We start from the raw sequence: 20,710 nt of genomic DNA, 5'->3' as shown, positions 1-20,710 counted from the left end.
AATTCAAGGACAAGGTATGGCCCTGAGGTACAGATTCACAGTCAGAGCAAGACTTCTATTTCCAGCAATGTTGTGATCTAAGTCCACAAAAAACAAAACAAAACAAAAAAAACAACCTAGAAGTGCTGGATAAAATATGAGTCACAGGGAAGTAAGGGAAATTCTAGAAATTTGGGAAATTCTTCCTAAAACCAGGGAAGAACATAAACATAGATGTGTTATATTGGCACTGACACTTAGGCTGTCCAGAGAGTACTTGTTGATACGGGTAAGTAGGAAGCTTGGGTTTTCACAGCCATGTGGAAATAGATGATAAAGCCTCGGGTTTGTTCAATGTGAAGAAGTGGAACAGAGCCCCTCCTTGCCCCTATAAGCCCTCAAAGGGCTACTTTCTCAATAAAAAGAGATGACAAGGAAACTGTCTATCTCAGCATAGACGTCTGGGGCTGGGGGAGCTTCCCAAAACACAAGGATCAAATTTAACTACCTAATTGAAAGGAAGGAACACTTCCAAACTCATTTTAGGAGGCTGGCATTACCCTGATACTGAAGCCAGGTGAAGATGCTACAAGAAAAGAAAATTACAGGCCAATATCCCTGATGAACATAGATGTGGTGAACATTCTCAACAAAATACTAACAAACTGACTTCAACAGCACAGTAAAAGGGTCATATATCATGATCAAGTGGGATTTATCCCTGGGATTCAAGGATGGTTCAACATACACAGATCAATAAATGTAATACACACCACATTAACAGAATGATAATTTCATTAGATGCAGAAAAAGCATTTGACAAAATTCACATCCCCTCAAGATAAAACTCTCAACAAATTAGTTATAGAAGCAATACACCCCAACATAATAAAAGCCATATATGACAAGCCCACAGCTAACACCTTACTCAATGGTGAAAAGTTAAAAGCCTTTCTTCTAAGATCAGGAAAAAAACAAGCATGCCCACTCTCACCACTTCTGTTCAACATATACTACTGTAAATCCTAGCCACAGCAATTAGGCAAGAAAGATAACTAAAAGGTATCCAAATTAGAAATTAAGAAGTAAAATTAATCCCTGTTTGCAGATGAGATGATCTTAGATATGAAAACCCCTAAAGACTCCATCAAAAAAACCTGTCACAACGAATAAATGAAATCAGCAAAGTTGCAGGATAAAAAAATCAATATAGAAAAATCAATTGTGCTTCTATACACTAACAATGTGCTATTTGAAAGAAATTTTAAAAGCAATTCCATTTACAGTAACATCAAAAACAACAATATACTTAAGAATAAATTTAACCAAGGAGGTGAAATATCTGTACACTGAAACTGATAAGGCACTGATGAAAGAAACTGAAGAAAACACAAACTAATACTGGAAATCCAGTGTTCTTGGATTGGAAGAATTAATATTGTTAAAATGTTTATACTACCCAAAGAGATCTACAAATTCAATGCCATCCCTATCAAAATTCTACTGTCATTTTTCACAGAAATAGAAAAACTATACTAAAATTTGTATGGAACCACAAAAGACCTTGAATAGCCAAAGCAATCTTGTGAATAAATAAAGCTGGAGACATCATACATTCTGATTTCAAGCTATACTACAAAGCTATGGTAATCAGAAGAGTATGGTACTGGCACATAGACCAATGGAACAGACTAGAAAGCTCAGAAATAAACCTTTGTATATAGAGTCAACTAAACTCAGAAAAGGATACCAAGAACACATAATAGGAAAGGGCAGTCTCTTCAACAAATGGTGCTGAGAAAACTGGATATTCACATGCAAAAGAATGGAATGACTGGACCCCCCATCTTACACCACTCATAAAAGTTAATGTGAAATGTATTAAAGACTTAAATGTAAAACCTGAAACCATAAAACTTCTAGAAGAAAACATAGGGGAAAAGCTCCTTGACATTGGTCTTTGCAGTGATTTTTTTGGATAAGAGACCAAGAGCACAAAAGCCAAAATAAACAAGTGGGACTACATCAAACTTAAAAGCTCCTGCAGAGCAAAAGCAACAATCAATAAATTGAAAAGGCAACTTACAGAAAGAGAGAAAATATTTGCAAACCACATATCTGATAAGGGGTTAATATCCAAAAAAATATAAAGATCTCACACAACTAAGTGGCAAAAAAAAAGCAAATAATCCAATTAAAAATAGGTAAAGGACCTGAACAGACATTTTTCCAAATGGCCAAAAGGCACATGAAAAGGTGTTCAACATCACTAATCATTAGGGAAATGCAAATTAAAACCATGATGAGATACCATCTCACACCTGTTAAGATAGCTATTATCAAAAAGACAAATGTTAACCAACATTGGTGAGAATGTGGAGAAAAGTGAATCATTATACACTATTGGTGAAAATGTTAACTGTTACAACCATTATAAAAACCTCATAGTGGTTCCTCAAAAAATAGAACTACCATATGATCCAACAATCCCACTTCTAGGTATATAGCCAAAGGAAATGAAATTGGTAACTGGAAGATATTTCTGCACTCCCATGTTCATTGCAGCACTATTCACAACAGCCAAAATATGGAAACAACTTAAATGTCCATCAACAGATGAATGGATAAAGAAAATGTGGTATATCTATACCGTGGAATATTATTCAGCCATTAAAAAAGGAAATACTGCCATTTGCAACAACATGGATGAACCTGGAAGGCATTATACTAAGTGAAAGAAGCTAGACAGCATAGAAAGACAAATACTGTATGGTATTACAAGTGGAACCTGAACAAAACAAAACAAACCTGACTTCATAGAAAGAGAGTAAAATGGTGGTTACCAAGAGTTAGGAGGAGAAGTAAATGGGAAGATGTAGCTCAAAGGGCCAAACTTTCAGTTATAAGTTTTAAGAATCTAATTTACAGCAAGGTGACTATAGTTAATATTATGCTATTATATACTTGAAAGTTGCTGAGAGTAGATCTTAAGCATTCTTACCACAAGAAAAAAAGAAAGAGTTAACTACATGAAGTGATGATGTATTAATTACCTTGATCTTGCATAATCGTTCTACAGTGTATACATATATAAAATCATCACCTTTTACACTTTAAATACATACAAGTTACATTTGTCTATTATTCCTCAATGAAATTAGAAAACAGAACAAAACAAAACAATCAAAAAGAATCAAATTGGTATACTGATATTCCCTATTAAAAATGTCTTTCTACTGTTAAAAAGAATTATCCTACCTATGTAATTCAGGAACCCAGAACTGAGAAATTAATATTAAAGTAATTCAGGAACCCAGAGCTGAGAAATTAATATTAAAGTGATCAAGGGTGGGAAACACATTTGCATCGCAGTACCTGTAAAAATGAAAGGCAAACTCTCTCTGGAGCAGTGGTTCTCAACCTTGATGGTGGAGCTTTAAAAACTTTGAGGCTTCAGTCTCACATTCAGAGTATTTGAGTTAACTCGTCTGGGATTCAACCTGCCATCCTAATTTTAAAGGCTCACTAGGTGATTCCAATGTGTAGCAAAGACTAAGAACCACTGCTCTGGAGAGATATGCCTTCAGTGCAGGCCACACAGGATCTCCACCAAGCATGACTGAGAAAACAAAATTTTACAACACCCAAAGGAGCAATCCACCGTAAGCAAGAATAGGCAGAAATAACAAAAAACAGAGTTAAACCCACAAGAACTTTAGAGATAATTGAATTATTTGTTACAGACTATATAATAAGAACATATAAAATAAAGATGAAAAACCCAAAAATATAAAACTGTAGAAAAATACAAGCACAAAATAAAATTAGAAATGATACACTCATTGATTTTAAATACTCAATAAGTGAGTTAAACAGCAGATTAACAGACCTGTAGAAAAAAGTGGAGGCCTAGATGACTGATCTGGAGAAAATACCTGGAATGTGACACTGAAAGATGAATAACTGGAATTGCAACAGACAAATTGAGTCATGCAGGATAAATGAGAAGGTTCAACATATACCTAATCCATGTTCCAAAAGAAGAGAAAATGGAGGAGAGGAATATTTAAAGAGATAATGAATGACATAAAATAGTTCAGAAAAAAGTACAGAGAGAGAGAGAGAGACAGGGAGAGAGAACAAAGGAGATGTCAAGAAGCACAAATGACAAAGCAAATGATGTAAATGTGAACAGTAAGTGAATTCGGATAAAAGGTCTAGGAGTGTTCCTTGTTACTATGTTTACTTTTGCAACTTTCTTCTAAGTTTGAAACTATTTACAAATAAAATGTTTTTTTAAAAAAAATTTTTTTTGGCCACACTGCTTGCAGGATCTTAGTTCCCTGACCAGGGATTGAACCCGGGCCCTTGGCAGTGAAAGCACAGAGTCCTAACCACTGGACCTCCAGGGAATTCCCTATTAAAATTTTTTTAAGAGATAATGGCTATTTTCCAGAATTAATGAGAAATAAGGATTACCAAATTTGAGTTTCAAGCAGGATAAATAAAACTAAATCCACACCTTAAGCACATCACATTGGAAACTATAAAATATGAAAGGCATAGAAAGTGTCTTAAAAGTTATCAGAGAAAACATAAATTATCTATAAAGAGCAAAAGAAAATCACAATGAGACTATGTCTCACACATGTTAGAATGGTTATTATTGAAAAGACAAGGAATAACAAATGTTGGAGAGGATATGAAGAAAAGGGAATCCTACACTGTTGGTGGGACTGTAAATTGGTACAGTCACTATGGAAAACAGTATGGAGATCCCTCAAAGAACTAAGACTAGAACTATTATATGACCCACCTATTCCACTTCCTGGTACTTACCTGAAGAGCACAAAAACACTAATTCAAAAATATATATGCACCCCTATGTTCACTGCAGCATTATATACGATAGCTAGGATATGGAAACAACCTAAATGTCTATCAGTGGATAAATGGATAAAGAAGCTGTAGCATATATACACATTAGAATACTATTCAGCCATAAAAAAGAATGAAACCCTGCCATGTGTGACACCATAGATGGACTTTGAAGGTGTTAGGCTAAGTGAAATAAGTCAGATATGATTTCATTTATATGTGAAGCCTAAAAAACCAAAACAAATGAGCAAACAAAATAAAACAAAAACAAACTCGTAGATACAGAGATCAGATTAGTGATCTCCAGAGGGGAAGGGTGCTGAGGGTGTGTGAAATGGGTGAAGGGGGTCAACTGTATGTTGATGGATGGTAACTAGACTTGTGGTAGTGACCACTTTGTAGTGTACACAGACGTTGAATTACAATGCTATATATCTGAATCTTACACAGTAATCAAAACAATATTATAGGCCTAAAAAAATATCTATAGTGAAACAACAATTAGACTCAATAGACTTCTTAACAGCAACCACTTGGAGGATTTTCAGAGCTCACCTTATCTTCTACTGAGTCTCTGATCATAATATTTTCTCTCAGCTGCCACATATTCTGTCCTAATTGAGGGAGAAGACTGAACTGAGCTCAACTCAGCACTATCAAGGACTTCAACTGGAAGAGATTGGGACAAGAGGAGCTGAAAGTAGTGATAAGCTAAATATCAATAAGTATGGTGCCCTTGGAGATTTACTGAGCATTAGCAATCCAAATGAAGAAACAGAAGTACTACAGAATCTCATCCACTATTCACTCCCTTCCAGCCAAATGACAAGCTTAAAAGAAACTTGTCTTTCTAAATTGATATGTTAAATACTTCCTTTCACTGACAATATCAAATGTTGGCAAGGATATGGAATAACTGGAATGCTCATATGTTGCTAGTGGGAATATAAAATAATAAACCACTTTGGAAAACAGTTTGGCAGTTCTTAGAAAGTTGAGATGCATTTATCATACAACCTAGCAATTCCACTCTTAAGTATTTGCCCAAAAGAAAGAAACACATGTCCCCACAAACACTTGGACGTGAATGTTCAGAGCAGCGTTTTTTATAATCACCCAAAACTAGAAACAATACAAATGTTCATCAACAGATGAATAGATGAATTATAGTATATCTATACGATGGAATATTACTCATTATTAAAAAGGAACAAACTACCGCTATACATAATTACACGATGACTCTCAAAAACATTATGCTAAGCAATAAGCGAAAGACCCAGAGTTCATAATTCATGAGTCCATTTATTTGAAACTTTGGAAAACACAAATCTAATCTATAGTAATAGCTAATAGATGAAACTTCCCTAGAGCCATGGGAGATGGTGATTAATAGGGAAGGCAGCGACACAGGGGAAATTTGGGACTGATAGAAATGTTCTCTATTTTTATTGTAATGATGGTAACATGAGTACATACATTTGTCAAAACTAATAAAACTGTACACTTGAGATGGATGCATTTTATTATATGTAAATGATACCTCAATAAAGTTCATTTTTAAAATTTCCTCTTGCCACAAACATTTTCAGCTGTTTTCCCACACATACTTACCATTTCATCATGATATACTTTTCCTACATTTTCTTCTCTTTGTTGTCTTTATCATTGTCTCACTTTTGAAATATAATTTTTCCCATTCATCTTAGGCTAGGTCATTAATTTGAAATTATTTTCTTTTTGCTCTAAAAAGTAGGATATGATGGAGAGATCCTGGTGTAAAGAAAAGAGTTGTAGAGCGCTCAAATCCCAGCTTTACCGATTACTGGCTATGTTACCTTGAGCATTAGTTAAACACTCTGAACCTCAGTTTCTTTATCTGTAAAATGGAAATTGTAATAACACCACCTCTTAAGGATGTAAGGCACGTAAAAATTTTGGCAGAGTAGGCATTCAGTAAATGTTCATCTCAGTTCAACAAATGTTATTTTCATTTAAATTCTTTATCGTTTATATTATAAGCTAGACAGAGGAATTAACCTAAATAAAATTCAGTGAACTTAGTTAAGTAGAATCACTACCCAATAGTGACTTAAGTGGGACTGAAGAAGTACATGAAAGCAATATCACTCAAAGCTGAATCTGTGAACCAGTGCCCATCCATAAACTGCTACCAGTGTGAACAAGGTAAGTATAGAAATTGAAAGTATTTAGAAAACTTTAGAGAAATTTGATATGATCCTGTATGATCTATATCAGTAAATGTGATTCAGAGTTTAAATCTTGTATAGGAGAAGGTTCTAGAGTAATTGCTCAGATTAAGGAGTTTCAGCCAAAATGTAAAGCAACACATTTCTTCCTTCATCAAGAAAATCTTACTATGAAAAAAAGTCAGCCAAACTAATGTGCTTAGTGACATAGTAAAAATTATGAATTACATAAAAGCTAATGCATTCCATTTGAGAGTATTCTCTTTATGTGATAATATGGAAGCTGATCACAAACAACTGCAATTGTATACTAGGTACAGTGGTTATCTAGGAGAAAAGTTCTGTAGAGAATGTTTGGACGTTGAATAAATTCAGAGTTACTGATAAATAAGAAACCAGTTTGGGCTCAACTTTTTTTTTTTTTTTTTACGGTACGCAGGCCTCTCACTGTTGTGGCCCCTCCCGTTGCAGAGCACAGGCTCCAGACGCGCAGGCTCAGCGGCCATGGCTAACGGGCCCAGCTGCTCCGCGGCATGTGGGATCCTCCCGGACCAGGGCACGAACCCGTGTCCCCTGCATCGGCAGACGGACTCTCAACCACTGCGCCACCAGGGAAGCCCTGGGCTCAACTTTTTAAAGATATGTATTAGACAGCCAGACTCGCCTATTTTTCTGAAATCTTTATGTTAATAATCTTAATATTTCCAAACAAGGAAGAAATGTAACATGTTTTCCAGTAGCAGATGACTGAAAAGTCAAAATAAACATGAGAAGCATGGAAGAACAGTTTTCACAGATTGTTATGTCATGTTTCATAGTTTAACAACAATTATCCATGCAGCAGGTAATGATTTTGGTATCGCACATCTGCACAAAATGATTACCAAACACCTGACAGAATTGATAGAATGTTTAAAATTTTTATACTCCATCAAAAGAAGATCCATGCATAGGAAATTCATGGAACCATAAACTCATTCATTGAAACATAATTTAAATTTAATATAACTTTACAGGATAAATTGTTGGAACTGGCCACTGATGCAGCATTGACAATGAGTTTTGAAAATACTACATCACTTGCTTTGTTTTTAAAAAACATTAAAAATGAATATCTTCAGCCGGTGAAATTGCTTTAAAATCTCTTCCTCTATTCCTATCAGCATACCTCCTGAAACTGGCTTTCTCTATTATGATGCTATTAAAACAAACATAGAAACAGTCTGGATATACATTATATGCTGCAAATAGTGTTATCATCAATTGAACCTGGACTGGATAAAGTAACGAGCAAGAAGCAAGTTGATCACAATAAAAATTTTTAAATGGATATACATGATGTCCATAAAATGTACATATATAGGACATTGAATATAGATTTACTATATCCTTCATAAATGTTTTGTTTAATATAATTGTAGAATATAGTAATAGTAATCTCTGTACTAATCATCTATACATATACTTTCAATAAACAATGTAAATAGTTTTGGTAACTCTTTTCTCTTTTTATTCTGTGTTATGTTTGTTCTGTTTATATTTACATAAAGACAGACATATAGGTCACTGAGACAGAATAGAAAGCCCAGAAACAAACCACACACATACAGTCAAATGATCTTTGACAAGGGCGCCAAGATTACACAATGGGGAAGAGATACTCTTTTCAACAAACGGTGTTAGGAAAACTGGATATCCACATGCAAAAGAATGAAACTGGACCCTATCTTAAACCATACATACACACACATATGAAACCCTCAAAATAGATTAAAGACCTGAAACTATAAAATTTCTAGAAGGAAACATAGAGGGAAAGCTTCATGACATTGGTCTTGGCAATGATTTCTTGGATATGACATCAAAAGCTCAGGCAAAAATAGCAAAAATAGACAAGTTCTGTTTATATTTATTAAAATGTAATTAAAAAATTTTTATGTTCATCTGATTATATCTGTTGAACTACTTATTTAAAAAATAAGCTTATGGGCTTCCCTGGTGGCGCAGTGGTTGGGAGTCCGCCTGCCGATGCAGGGGACCGGGTTCATGCCCCGGTCTGGGAGGATCCCACGTGCCGCGGAGCAGCTAGGCCTGTGAGCCATGGCCGCTGAGCCTGCACATCCGGAGCCTGTGCTCCGCAACGAGGGAGGCCGCAACACTGAGAGGCCCGCGTACCACAAATATAAATAAATAAATAAGCTTATGATTTCAATGTCTTTTTGTTCATTTTTAATACAATCATTTTCATCGAAATTTTACAAAATCATTAGTGTATGATGATTTGGTAACCTAAGTTGGTCTTTCCTCACAGATAGTTAGAAACCTTTTTTAGAGCATCTATACAGAATCTGGGAGTAAAGATAGTGCCTTATGCTGCATTTTTCCTCAGTTTAAGTTTTAGGAGTGACCTTTGATTCTGAACATCTGTTGGTGTTTCCCTAGGATAATGGGGAAAACCAACATGGAGGAATTCTGAGAAAAAAAATGTGGTTTTACAAGGACCTACTGTATAGCACAGGGAACTCTGCTCAATATTATGTAACAACCTAAATGGGGAAAGAATTTGAAAAAGAATAGATACTTGTATATGTATAATTGAATCACTTTGCTGTACACCTGAAACTAACACAACATTGTTAATCAACCATACTCCAATATAAAATAAAACGTTAAAAAAAAATAAAGGGATAAAATAAACTGTTGGGAGACACACGCGCACACACACACACACACACACACACACACACACACACACACACACACACTGTGGTTTTAGCAAACTAAGGGTGGTCCAACAGAAAGTTTCCCGCTCTTAAGACTGTGCTGCCACCCTGTGGCCATTCTTCTTATAACCCCAAGCTAGAAGATGCATCCTCTGCTATTTATCTCCCTTTCCTCTCAACCCTAACACTTATCTTTCCCACCTAATTCTGTAGTGAACTTCATGAAGCCTACTGAACTCTCTGCTCTTCTTTATTTCATGCTTGCTTTTTTTCTTCAGTTTCTTTTTTGAAGTAGTTTGTTACTGCTACATGAATGTGGACATCATTATTCAGTGTCAACCAAACTGCAATGAATTATATAATTAATTGGGCACAGTACGTTCAAGTAAAAGTGAAATATTTTAGCAATAACATAGAAATTATTTTACTTTTTTCCACCCAAAGTGAAAGTCACCTTATATGAAGCAACTAGCAACACACAGACCATCTTGGATATATCCCAAATTGGGATGCCAGAACATAGATTAGAAACAAATTTTAGTTTACAACTAAACTAAGTAAAGGTCTTTTAGAAACATATATCAGTGTAGAAGAATTTGGCCTTTATAAGCTTCTTCATTATAATTTCATATTACTTTTATATAGATAATATATATCATAACTCATCTGACTAAAGATGAAACACGGCAAGTTAACAAAGGAAGACAGAAGAAAGAAGTCTGTTTGGGAATCTAGATGTTTCTTCAACCCTTCTCCCTTCCTGTAAATGTCAACTCAGCAATAATAATTGTGAGCAGGAAGCCCATGATCAAGGTCCTTTGTTTCTCTGTGATTAAATTCAGCTTTAAAAGTCATTCTGTGCAACCTAAAGGAAGATTTGCAAAGTCAGTCTCCTTTAGAGTTTTCATAACTAACAGATGTAAAAAAACAAAAAACAAAAAAACAGTAGCTTAAAAAATGGTGGCTCATGCAAAAGAATGAAAGTGGATTAAAGACTTACATGTAAAAGCTTAAACTGTAAAACTACTAGAAGAAAAAATAGGGGTAAAGCTTCTTGACATGGATCTTGGTGATGATTTTTTTGAATATGACACCAAAAGTGCAGGCATCAAAAGTAAAAATAGACAAGTGGGACTGCATCAAACTAAAAAGCTGCTGCAAACCAAAGAAACTTCGGGTAAAATGGCATCCTACAGAATGGCAAGCAATATTTGCAAACAACATACTCGATACGGGGTTCATGTCCAAAATGTATAAGGAACTCATACAACTCAACAGCAAAAACAAAACAATCTGACTTAAAAAAGGGCAAAGGACCTGAACAGACATTTCTCACAAGACATACAAATGACCAACAGGTATACGAAAAGGGGCTCAAACATTATTAATCATCATGGAGATGCAAATCAAAACCACAATGAGATATCACCTCGCACCTGTTAGGATGGCTATTATCAAAATGACAAAAGATAACAAGTGTTGGCGAAGATGGGGAAAAGAGAATCATTGCGCATTGCTGGCGGGAATGTAATTTGGTACAGCCATTATGGAAAACAGTATAGCGGTTCCTCAAAAAATTAAAAATAGAACTGCCATATCATCCAGCAATCCCACTTCTGGGTATTTATCCAAAAGAATTGGAATCAGGATCTCAAAGAGATATCTGCACTCCCTTACTCATTGCAGAATTATTCACAAGCAGTGATGATACGGAAACAACCTAAATGTCCGTTGACAGACCAATGGTTAAAGAATGTGGTATATACATACAATGGAACATTATTCAGCCTTTCAAAAGGAAATCCTGCCATTTGCAACAACATGGATGAACCTGGAGGGCATTCTGTTAAGTGAAATGAACCAAATACAGAAAGACAAATACTGCATGATCTCTTACACATATGAGGTGATTAAAATGTTAATTAGCTTTATGGTTATGATCATTTCACAACATACAAATACATCAAAAGATCAAATTATACACGGTAAATATATACAATTTTATTTGTCAGTTACATCTCAATAGAGCTGTTTTAAAAACTGGCTGGCTACTTGGGATTGCCTATCTCTAAAATTACCTTAAAATGCAATGGGTAAATATACTAGTGGATAGAGGCTCATTATTAAGGTAATATCTTTAAGTGGAATATCATTTGTTAAGGTCAAATAAAAGGTGAAATTTGAGGATCAACTTTTGGTTTTATATTTACCAGTTCACTGAGTTAGCAGGCAAAAACGGAGGCAGGAAGTAGGGACAGAAAGGCATGACCAGTGGCCAGTGGTGGGGAAGGAATGGGACGCAATAGAGTGAGCAAGCACCAAAGAAGGAAAATGTCACTGAAAATTAGCTATTAGCTGAGGAGGTAATGAATACACTTGAGACCCGTAAAAGGCACAAAGATCAACCTAAAATATTGACGCTAGAAGGAGCCTCCGACAGGAGAAGGGAAAGGGCTGCTGCTATTGTGGAGACTGGAATTTTGACTATGAGAAACAAAACTGAGTGGTGGCGCTGCTGCAAGAAGCCTTCTAGGTGCTTCCATCATCCCTGATGGATTGTTTTTAGAGTAGTATATATGCTTAAGAACTTCGGGTGGTAACTAATGGAAACACATACTAGTGATCACCACGCACTCCTTCAAGTGGGCTGAGGAAGAGGAGAGCGGGAATAATGAGGGTGAGCACAATGAATCACGATTATCAACACGGCGAGTGCCCTAGGAGACGGTGTGGAGACGAAGGGGGCGGGGGAAAGCATGCAGAAGGATGAGTGGCTCTTCCATCAGCCACAGAGGAAGGGTCACAGCTGATACAGGGGCAAAGCTTGTCTTAAACTGGAGGGAACCACACACATAATAGCAAGAGTCTCCCAGGGAATGTGCAAGATGAGGGAAATTGTTAGCACGTAGTAACCCAGGTTTGGAGGAAATAAAGAGCTCCCCCCTCCACCCCGCCACCCTGCCCTGGCTTCAGGGACTGTGGGGCTATTAGCAGAAAGTGCCTCCCTTTGGGGAAGTCTAGTCTCTGCTCCTTTTGCAGGGGCCTCCCTCTCACAGAAGGGTGAGCCTCCCAAGGAGGGGCCCTGGCACCTCCACAGGTAACAGGACCAACAAATCTTGTCCACACCCCAAGCTTGGCACCTACTCTAGATCAGGACAAAGGTGCTGAGCTCAGGACTTGATTCTCGCAGCCAGAGGGAGAAAAACCCCAACACGTTCACTTAAACAGTAAGATATTACACTTTTATCCAGAATGGAATATGCATTCATGTATATTTTCATCTCTGGAACAGGTGGTTTGAAATGCAAATAAAGTAATAAGTGTCAGAGCCGTATCCTAGCAGTAGCTACTTTGCAAACGTTACCAAGGCACCAATTCAACAGCGTTCTTAGAGGCAGCCACACCTCAGCAAGGTCTTTCTAACTCAGGACAGCCAAGTTCAAAGGAACTGACAGACACAAACTGGGAAAGAGTCCTGATCCGATACAGGAGGTGAATTTTACAACACAATTGCCCGCTGAATCTACTTGAAACAGGGTATGGGACTTAAACGGGGAAAAAAAGGGAATGGACCAACTCCTAGAACACCTGGAATGTGATCCAAGCCTGGAGACAAAATGATGGTAATTATAACTGCTAACATTTGTTTTTAGTTGCTAACAGATTGCGCACAGATTGGGAAGGGCAAACTCCATTTTCCAATTACTCCAGTGCAAACCGTGCTTTACCAGTACTCACTAATCCTAGTTGAGTGAAAAGAAAGCAGATTGTCCTCATGTATGGATCATTTGTGTTTAAACTAAGGAAGGCTGTCCTCTCACAGCCGTAGCCCAGGGGGCCACTCACAGGGAGTAGATGCCAGGAGCTGGGCTCTGCAGCTCTCTACTTCCTACTGCCAGTAGATCTGCTTGACTGAGGGCAACATGCATTTCCCAAGCACAGACAAAGCAGAAGGAAAAGGACTAGGTGGTAGGGACACAGGATGGTGGGGAAGCCAACCCAGCCGGTGAACCAATCAAGGTTCCTGAGGTAGTCCCTGGGCTAAACAGGACATGTCTCAGCCTGATTAGGAGAGGACGAAAGGTCAGATACCAAAAGTTAACAAGACAAGACAGTCTGTCGTAAATGGCAAATTGATGATATAAACTACAAATTCTGTAAGTGTTCAAAGGAGGCAGGAATTCTTTCCTGCTTCCCCTTCAGATGAGGGTGATTAAAATCTGCTGAAAAAGTGAAGACCTGCCAATACGGAACCGCCGTTGGTTGACCCTAAAAAGCCATCAACAAGAAGGAAACTCCAGAACTCCCATCATTACATATAAAAGCCACTAGTCCTCAAGATCTCCTTTAAGACAGTAATGATGCATCATTCATGGCCAAAATAGCTATAGGAGAGGGAGGCAAAGGAAGGCGTGCTTAGAAAAGCAATCAGGACTGTCCATACTGCCTTTATCTTGAAAACACGAAGACTTCTCCTTCCCAGAAGGATAATTCTGGGACTATTACATATAGTTATCTCTGTACACCCCACTCCAAAAAAAAAGTAAAAGCAGAAAAGGGCCTCTTGGTACTGCTTCCATAACATTTTAACCAAATCAATCTGTAAATTTCCTATGGGTGAGTTGACATTGTAATTTAAGTTGTAACCTGGATATCAGGTATGCCGCCCAATGGCAGACCACATTCAGGGCACAATATTCCAAAGAAAGTGAGACTTTGGTCTTGGTTTCAGCAAGCTTTGATATTCGGAGAGATCCAATTTCATGAGTAAGGCTGAGAGAGGAGCAGATCCAAGGAGAAAACAACACTCAGGATCAAGCAGGAGATGCTGTCAGGTTCTAGGTGATCAGCCCACTGCCAAGGGTTAAGAAGGAAAAGAGTCCAGGATCCCATGGAAAATCTATGCAAGGTGTAAGAAGCCTCAGGGAAGGAAAATACAGCACTAAGGAGCCAACTGCGGTAAACACCCAATTCTACGGACTAAGTTGACATGTCAGAGATTACATGAAATCTGGAATTTGATGGGTATGCGGTGCCCATTGTTACTGAAGAGATATCAGCCATTAGGATAATGGTGACATGGGTAAAGTTATATCCCATCCACAGCTGGACTGAAGCTCCTAAAATGTTTTCTTCCCAGGACAGGATTAGCAAAGGAACGCTGCAGGTTTCAGCCTGGAGATCAGGCTGTATCAAATACAAATACTGAGGTGATCTGGGTTGAGGAAGACAGAAGTTGATCAAAGAGCTTCCATATGAGAGGCTGTATGAAGCGATAAATTAGATTTCGAAAAGTGAGAAATTAATTTTGTTGCAATGGTCAGTTTATCCCTTTAAAATTTTGAAGCGATAAATTAGATTTCGAAAAATGAGAAATTAATTTTGTTGCAATGGTCAGTTTATCCCTTTAAAATTTTCTGCTTTATTCATTTTGCTGCCTGGACAAAGAGTTTAATGTACAAACAATACACGCTAGAAGAAAATAACGGGGAATACTTAAATTCTTGGATGGGAAGTCTTTTCTAAATACAGTAGTAAAAAATAAATCATAATGGTAATTAGACCACATAAAATGTAAAATTTGGCTCAATTAAAAATACCGGGCTTCCCTGGTGGCGCAGTGGTTGAGAGTCCGCCTGCCGATGCAGGGGACGCGGGTTCGTGCCCCGGTCTGGGAGGATCCCACATGCCGCGGAGCGGCTGGGCCCGTGGGCCATGGCCGCTGGGCCTGCGCGTCCGGGGCCTGTCCTCCGCAGCGGGAGAGGCCACAACGGTGAGAGGCCCGCGTAACGCATAAAAAAAAAAAAAAAAAAAAAAAAAAATACCATCAGCATAATTGGGCTTCCCTGGTGGCGCAGTGGTTGAGAGTCCGCCTGCCGATGCAGGGGACGCGGGTTCGTGCCCCGGTCTGGGAGGATCCCACATGCCGCGGAGCGGCTGGGCCCGTGAGCCATGGCCGCCGAGCCTGCGCGTCCGGAGCCTGTGCTCCACAACGGGAGAGGCTCCAGCAGTGAGAGGCCCGCGTGCCGCAAAAAACAAAAAACAAAAAAAACAACAAAAAAAATACCATCAGCATAATTAAAAGGCTCTATAAACCAGGTAAGAGATTTGCAACAAATATGACAGCTAATGTTCTTGATACATAAGGAGTTATTGCAAATCAATCAGAAAAACCTCAAACAAACAAAAAAAAAATGGTAAGGGATCATATATCTTTCACAGAAGAATAAATACTACAGACCAATAAGCATGTAAAAAGGTATACTTTGTACCTTTTCACCAGGAATTGAAAAGGTACAAAGTATAACCATAAAGAGATACTGATGCTCACTTCTCAAATTGACAAAGGGCGTAATAAGCAACACTGGGAGACAGTGACAAAATTTGTACATCATCCTAGGAAGCAACCTGACACAGCTTGGTCTAATAATACAACCTTTAGTACTCTACATTAAAGAATTGGAGACATGAACGATTTATTTACAGAAATGTTCATCAAAGTATTATTTATAATAATGATAAGAGGAAAGAACCTGTTATCGTTTTGTGATAAAATAGCCATGAACATTGTGTTTTTTGAAGAAAACCCTCATGACATAATACAAAGTGAGAAAACAAAGTATAACACATGGTTTAATTATGTTGTGCATTGCAAACATACACAGCAAAAAGACTGGCGGGAATAGATCTGTTAACAGTGATGGGAATGTAAACTGATACAAAGTGGTATGAGGGTTTTTTTTATGTACCAGCATTTTAAAAAATATTCTACAAAAGAAACACGTAATACTTGTAAAATAAAAAGTTACTTTAAAATGTTTCTAAAACTATATTATAATGCCCTTGGCTGCTGCTTAGGAACAATGATACTGAAGGGATATTTTTGTAAAGGAAAAATCATTACTTAAAATCTTAACTTTGGGGGCTTAATATCCAAGAAGCTATTTATTTGGAATATCCTGAAGAATCATCTTTGCTTTCCAGAATAGTAAAGTTTCCGAAATGCTCTAATAAGACCCACCCACTGGAAATAAAACTCTCAAATGTCAATGAATGAGGGTCCACAACCCAAAGAATACTCAAGTGGCACTTCTCCAAGAAGTCTTTACCATTAAGCAAAATAGACCCTAAGATTCTATTCCCCAAAAGAAAACCACCTCCAACTTATTGCCAGTGATTTGAAGAAATAGCTGATTTTAAATGCAAGCACACTCAAAACCTCCACACAATATATTAGATACTTTCATATTCAGAAAAGAATCAAAGGAAGAATATTATGAACAAAATGCAAAACCCATGTTTATTTCTCTGTACTGTCATAAACCGGAATCATGATAACCTGGGGGATTTATACTGTTACTACTGAGAGCTAATAGGTATCGAGTCCTTAATATGTGTCAGGCACATAATAAAGCATTTTATATTTATTCCATCATTCAATCCTTGACATAATCTTGTGAGATAGGTTCTATTCTTATCCTCATTTTACAGAGAAGGAAGCTGTGGCTCCCAGACATTCTATAACTTGCCAAAAGTCACAAAGCTGGTAAGCAGCAGAGCCTAGATTTGAAACAAGACAATCTGTTTCTAGAACTTGCACTGTTAACCCATTTGCTCTACTGCCTCAGAATCTATGGAATAGGTAAAAGTGTATTGTGCCTTTCTTTTTTGTCTCCTACCCAGGATCTGTCTAATCCTCAGGATTAGAATCCAGAACTTTCTAATCTATGGCTATAAATCACTATCTTTTAGAATCAAAGATGCTACCATAGGGCTTCCCTGGTGGCGCAGTGGTTGAGAGTCCGCTGCTGATGCAGGGGACACAGGTTCGTGCCCTGGTCTGGGAAGATCCCACATGCCGCGGAGCGGCTGGGCCCGTGAGCCATGGCCGCTGAGCCTGCGCATCTGGAGCCTGTGCTCCGCAACAGGAGAGGCCACAACAGTGAGAGGCCCACGTACCACAAAAAAAAAAAAAAAAAAAAGATGCTACCATAGTTGCTAGACTAATTCCTTTAAAAAAAAGTATGGCTCAATAGATTCATGCATTGTCTTTCATTTTCCCTGCATTGGTTTTATATATAATTTCTCTTCCTTGTTTAGGGTTGCAGCTAGAAGACAATAAAACGAGTAATGGAGCCCTTATATGAGGAATACCTAGCCAATCGTGGAACAATAGTAAAACCTTATTACTGGCTGAGATTCTCTCTCGATTGCTCTAATTGTCCTTACCATATTCGGACAGGTGAAGAAGCAAGAGTTCCCTACACAGAATTTTGTCAGATTTTTGGATTCCCTTATGGACCAACATATCCTCAAACAAAACACCTCACATTCTATGAACTAAAAACTTCTTCTGGAAGCCTGGTGCAAAAGGGCCATGCTAGCAGTTGCACTGGGAATGATACCCATCCGGAATCAATGTTATTTGAGATGAATGGTTTCTTTGACTCCACCATACACAATAACGACGGCATTAGGCATATCATTCTGTATTCCAGCAACTCCCCTTGCAATGAAGCTAACCATTGCTGCATCAGCAAAATGTACAATTTCCTGGTAATGTATCCAGACGTCACTCTTAGTATTTACTTTTCTCAGCTCTATCATACTGAGGCTGAATTTCCTGCCTCGGCGTGGAACCGTGAAGCTCTCCGGAGCCTGGCCAGTTTATGGCCGCAGGTCACTTTGAGCCCAATAAGTGGTGGGATTTGGCATTATCTCCTCAACAACTTTGTGAGTGGCATGTCTGGAGCGACTGTTTTCCAGCCCATTTTAACCAGGAGAGCACTGGCAGACAGGCACAATGCATATGAAATCAATGCCATAACAGGGGTGAAACCCTATTTCACCAATATTCTTCCCCAGGCAAAAGAGAATCAGAACATAAGAGCTCAGGCAGCTTTAGAGGGCTACCACTTCAACAATGTCTTTCCCAGACAGTCTTTTCAAGTGACAAGTGGACAACTGCAACCCAATCTGACCCTAGACCCCAGGGTTCCTGTCATTTTTGTACTGGTGCCTTTCAGAAACCTACCACCAATCCATGTAGGACAAAACCTACATAAACCCAGGAATATCGTAAAGCACTTAAATATGCCTCAAATATCATTCCAGGAAACCAATGATCTCAGGATGCCTCCCGTTGTAACGCCAGTGGAGAGAGTAGAAATCACCGAACAGTTTGCTAGTAGCAAAGAGGCAGATAAAAAGAAGAAGAAGAAAGGGAAAAATTAAAATTGGCATTCCTACAACAAGAGACCAAACTACTACCAGAGGACTTGATTAGCTAGGCAACAGAAATCTGGGAACTTTCTCTTTTAGGTCTGATCCAAGATGGAGATAAACTGATACACTAAAAGCAAAACCTGAATTATTTATTATCTCAACTATTATAAAGCAACACTGTTTTTAACATAATCCACAATGTTTCCGTAAGCAACTTGATCTCTCTCCTGTATTTTAAAAGTGACAGTATCAAAATGGAGCCATTAGTAACTTGCTAATATTCTGATGTGGATAAGAAAATGTCATTACTCTACACTACCCACATCACCTTTTGACTAAAGAAGCCCATGGACTAAATAGCTTCCTAAATTGGTTTTGGTATAAAAATTTACTGCAAAACTGGAAGACAGCCTGAGTTACTGACATTAAGTGCTGCCTGCAAAGGCAAATCAGTGATTTTCCATTAATTGTTAACCGTGGACAGATTTTAGGCAGCTCTTTTTTTTTTTTTTTTTTTTATAAAATGGTTCAAAATAGTTTGTGTGGAGAAAAGCTCTTTTTGCTAATTGATTAGATATAGCTGTCAAAATTGATTTTTGAAACCAGCCACCTGTTCAGTTTGATCTTTCCCCCTTGAGCAGATAATAGAGGCAGGATAATACATGAAAGTCTCCAAAACGCCTTCCATCACACACCACATAAAATCCAAGCCACTCTTACTGGCTTTTAAGGTTCCTCCTCTACCTTCCTGTTGCTCTGTCTTATCAGCAGGAGTGTAGGTTCCTGTAGATCAAGCACTGTCTCTCTCTCCTCTTTGGTTTTCCCTTAGGGTCTGGCACAGTAGCCAGGCAAAACGTGGGTAGCAAGACTGTGAATCTACATCTCAATAACTTTACCAATCGCCACTCCCCAACATTCCTTCTCCATTCCAGCCAAGTGCCTGCTTAATCATACTGCAATGAACATCTTTTTTTGTTAGGATCCATTCCCCCCTTTTCTGATATAGCTTCCCAATGCATAATTTGTTTTACTTCCCTTTTATTCTGACACCTTTCTTTTTTATCAGTGCACACCTATACTGTCTCTTAACATCTTGTTCAAAACACATTTCTAAGAAGTGCTCCTTGACTAACCCTTTGAGCATGTACATTAAAGCACCTTGCTTACGTTTAACTGTTTGCTGCCTCACTCCCCTCTTAGAAATATGTAAGAATGCATTACAAGAAAAATGTGTATTCATCTGTAACTTGCTACTAAATATTTTCTTAATATGTGTAAAAATGAATGCTAAGCTAATAAGATAGTTTTGCCATTAGAAGAAAAAACTTAAAGTGCATAATACTCCATGCAGAAGGAGCAGGAGGCGGAGGAGGGAGAGGAAGAAGTGGGGGCAGGGGGAGAAAAGAAAAATGTTGCGCTTCCCTGGTGGTGCAGTGGTTGAGAGTCCGCCTGCTGATGCAGGGGACACGGGTTCGTGACCTGGTCCGGGAAGATCCCACATGCCGCGGAGCGGGTGGGCCCGTGAGCCATGGCCGCTGAGCCTGCGCGTCTGGAGCCTGTGCTCTGCAACGGGAGAGGCCACAACAGTGAGAGGCCCGTGTACCGCAAAAAAAAAAAGAAAAGAAAAATGTTTACAATAGAAATCTCTATTGTGATTAAAATAAACATGAATAAAATTTTTAAAGGAATTTCTAT

General features: G+C 38.2%; 2 protein-coding genes across 3 annotated transcripts in view; one reads left to right on the top strand and one right to left on the bottom strand.

Moving 5' to 3' along the window:
- RGL1 (ral guanine nucleotide dissociation stimulator like 1) overlaps positions 1-20,710 on the bottom strand; it is a 280,952-nt gene that overhangs the window by 251,882 nt on the left and 8,360 nt on the right. The gene's annotated exons all lie outside the window — the stretch shown is intronic.
- On the top strand, positions 17,921-19,024 carry APOBEC4 (apolipoprotein B mRNA editing enzyme catalytic polypeptide like 4). Its single transcript, XM_032603734.1, has one exon. The coding sequence runs from the start codon at positions 17,921-17,923 to the stop codon at positions 19,022-19,024; it is 1,104 nt and encodes a 367-aa protein (XP_032459625.1).

The sequence above is a fragment of the Phocoena sinus genome, chromosome 1 (genome assembly GCF_008692025.1).
Source record: "Phocoena sinus isolate mPhoSin1 chromosome 1, mPhoSin1.pri, whole genome shotgun sequence".
Taxonomy (NCBI): domain Eukaryota; kingdom Metazoa; phylum Chordata; class Mammalia; order Artiodactyla; family Phocoenidae; genus Phocoena; species Phocoena sinus.
The sequence above is the reverse complement of the archived record's forward strand: the minus strand, read 5'-3'. Positions and strand labels throughout refer to the sequence as shown.

Coding starts and splice junctions, on each gene's coding strand:
- APOBEC4 (XM_032603734.1), top strand. CDS start 17,921: ATGGAGCCCTTATATGAGGAATACCTAGCCAATCGTGGAACAATAGTA.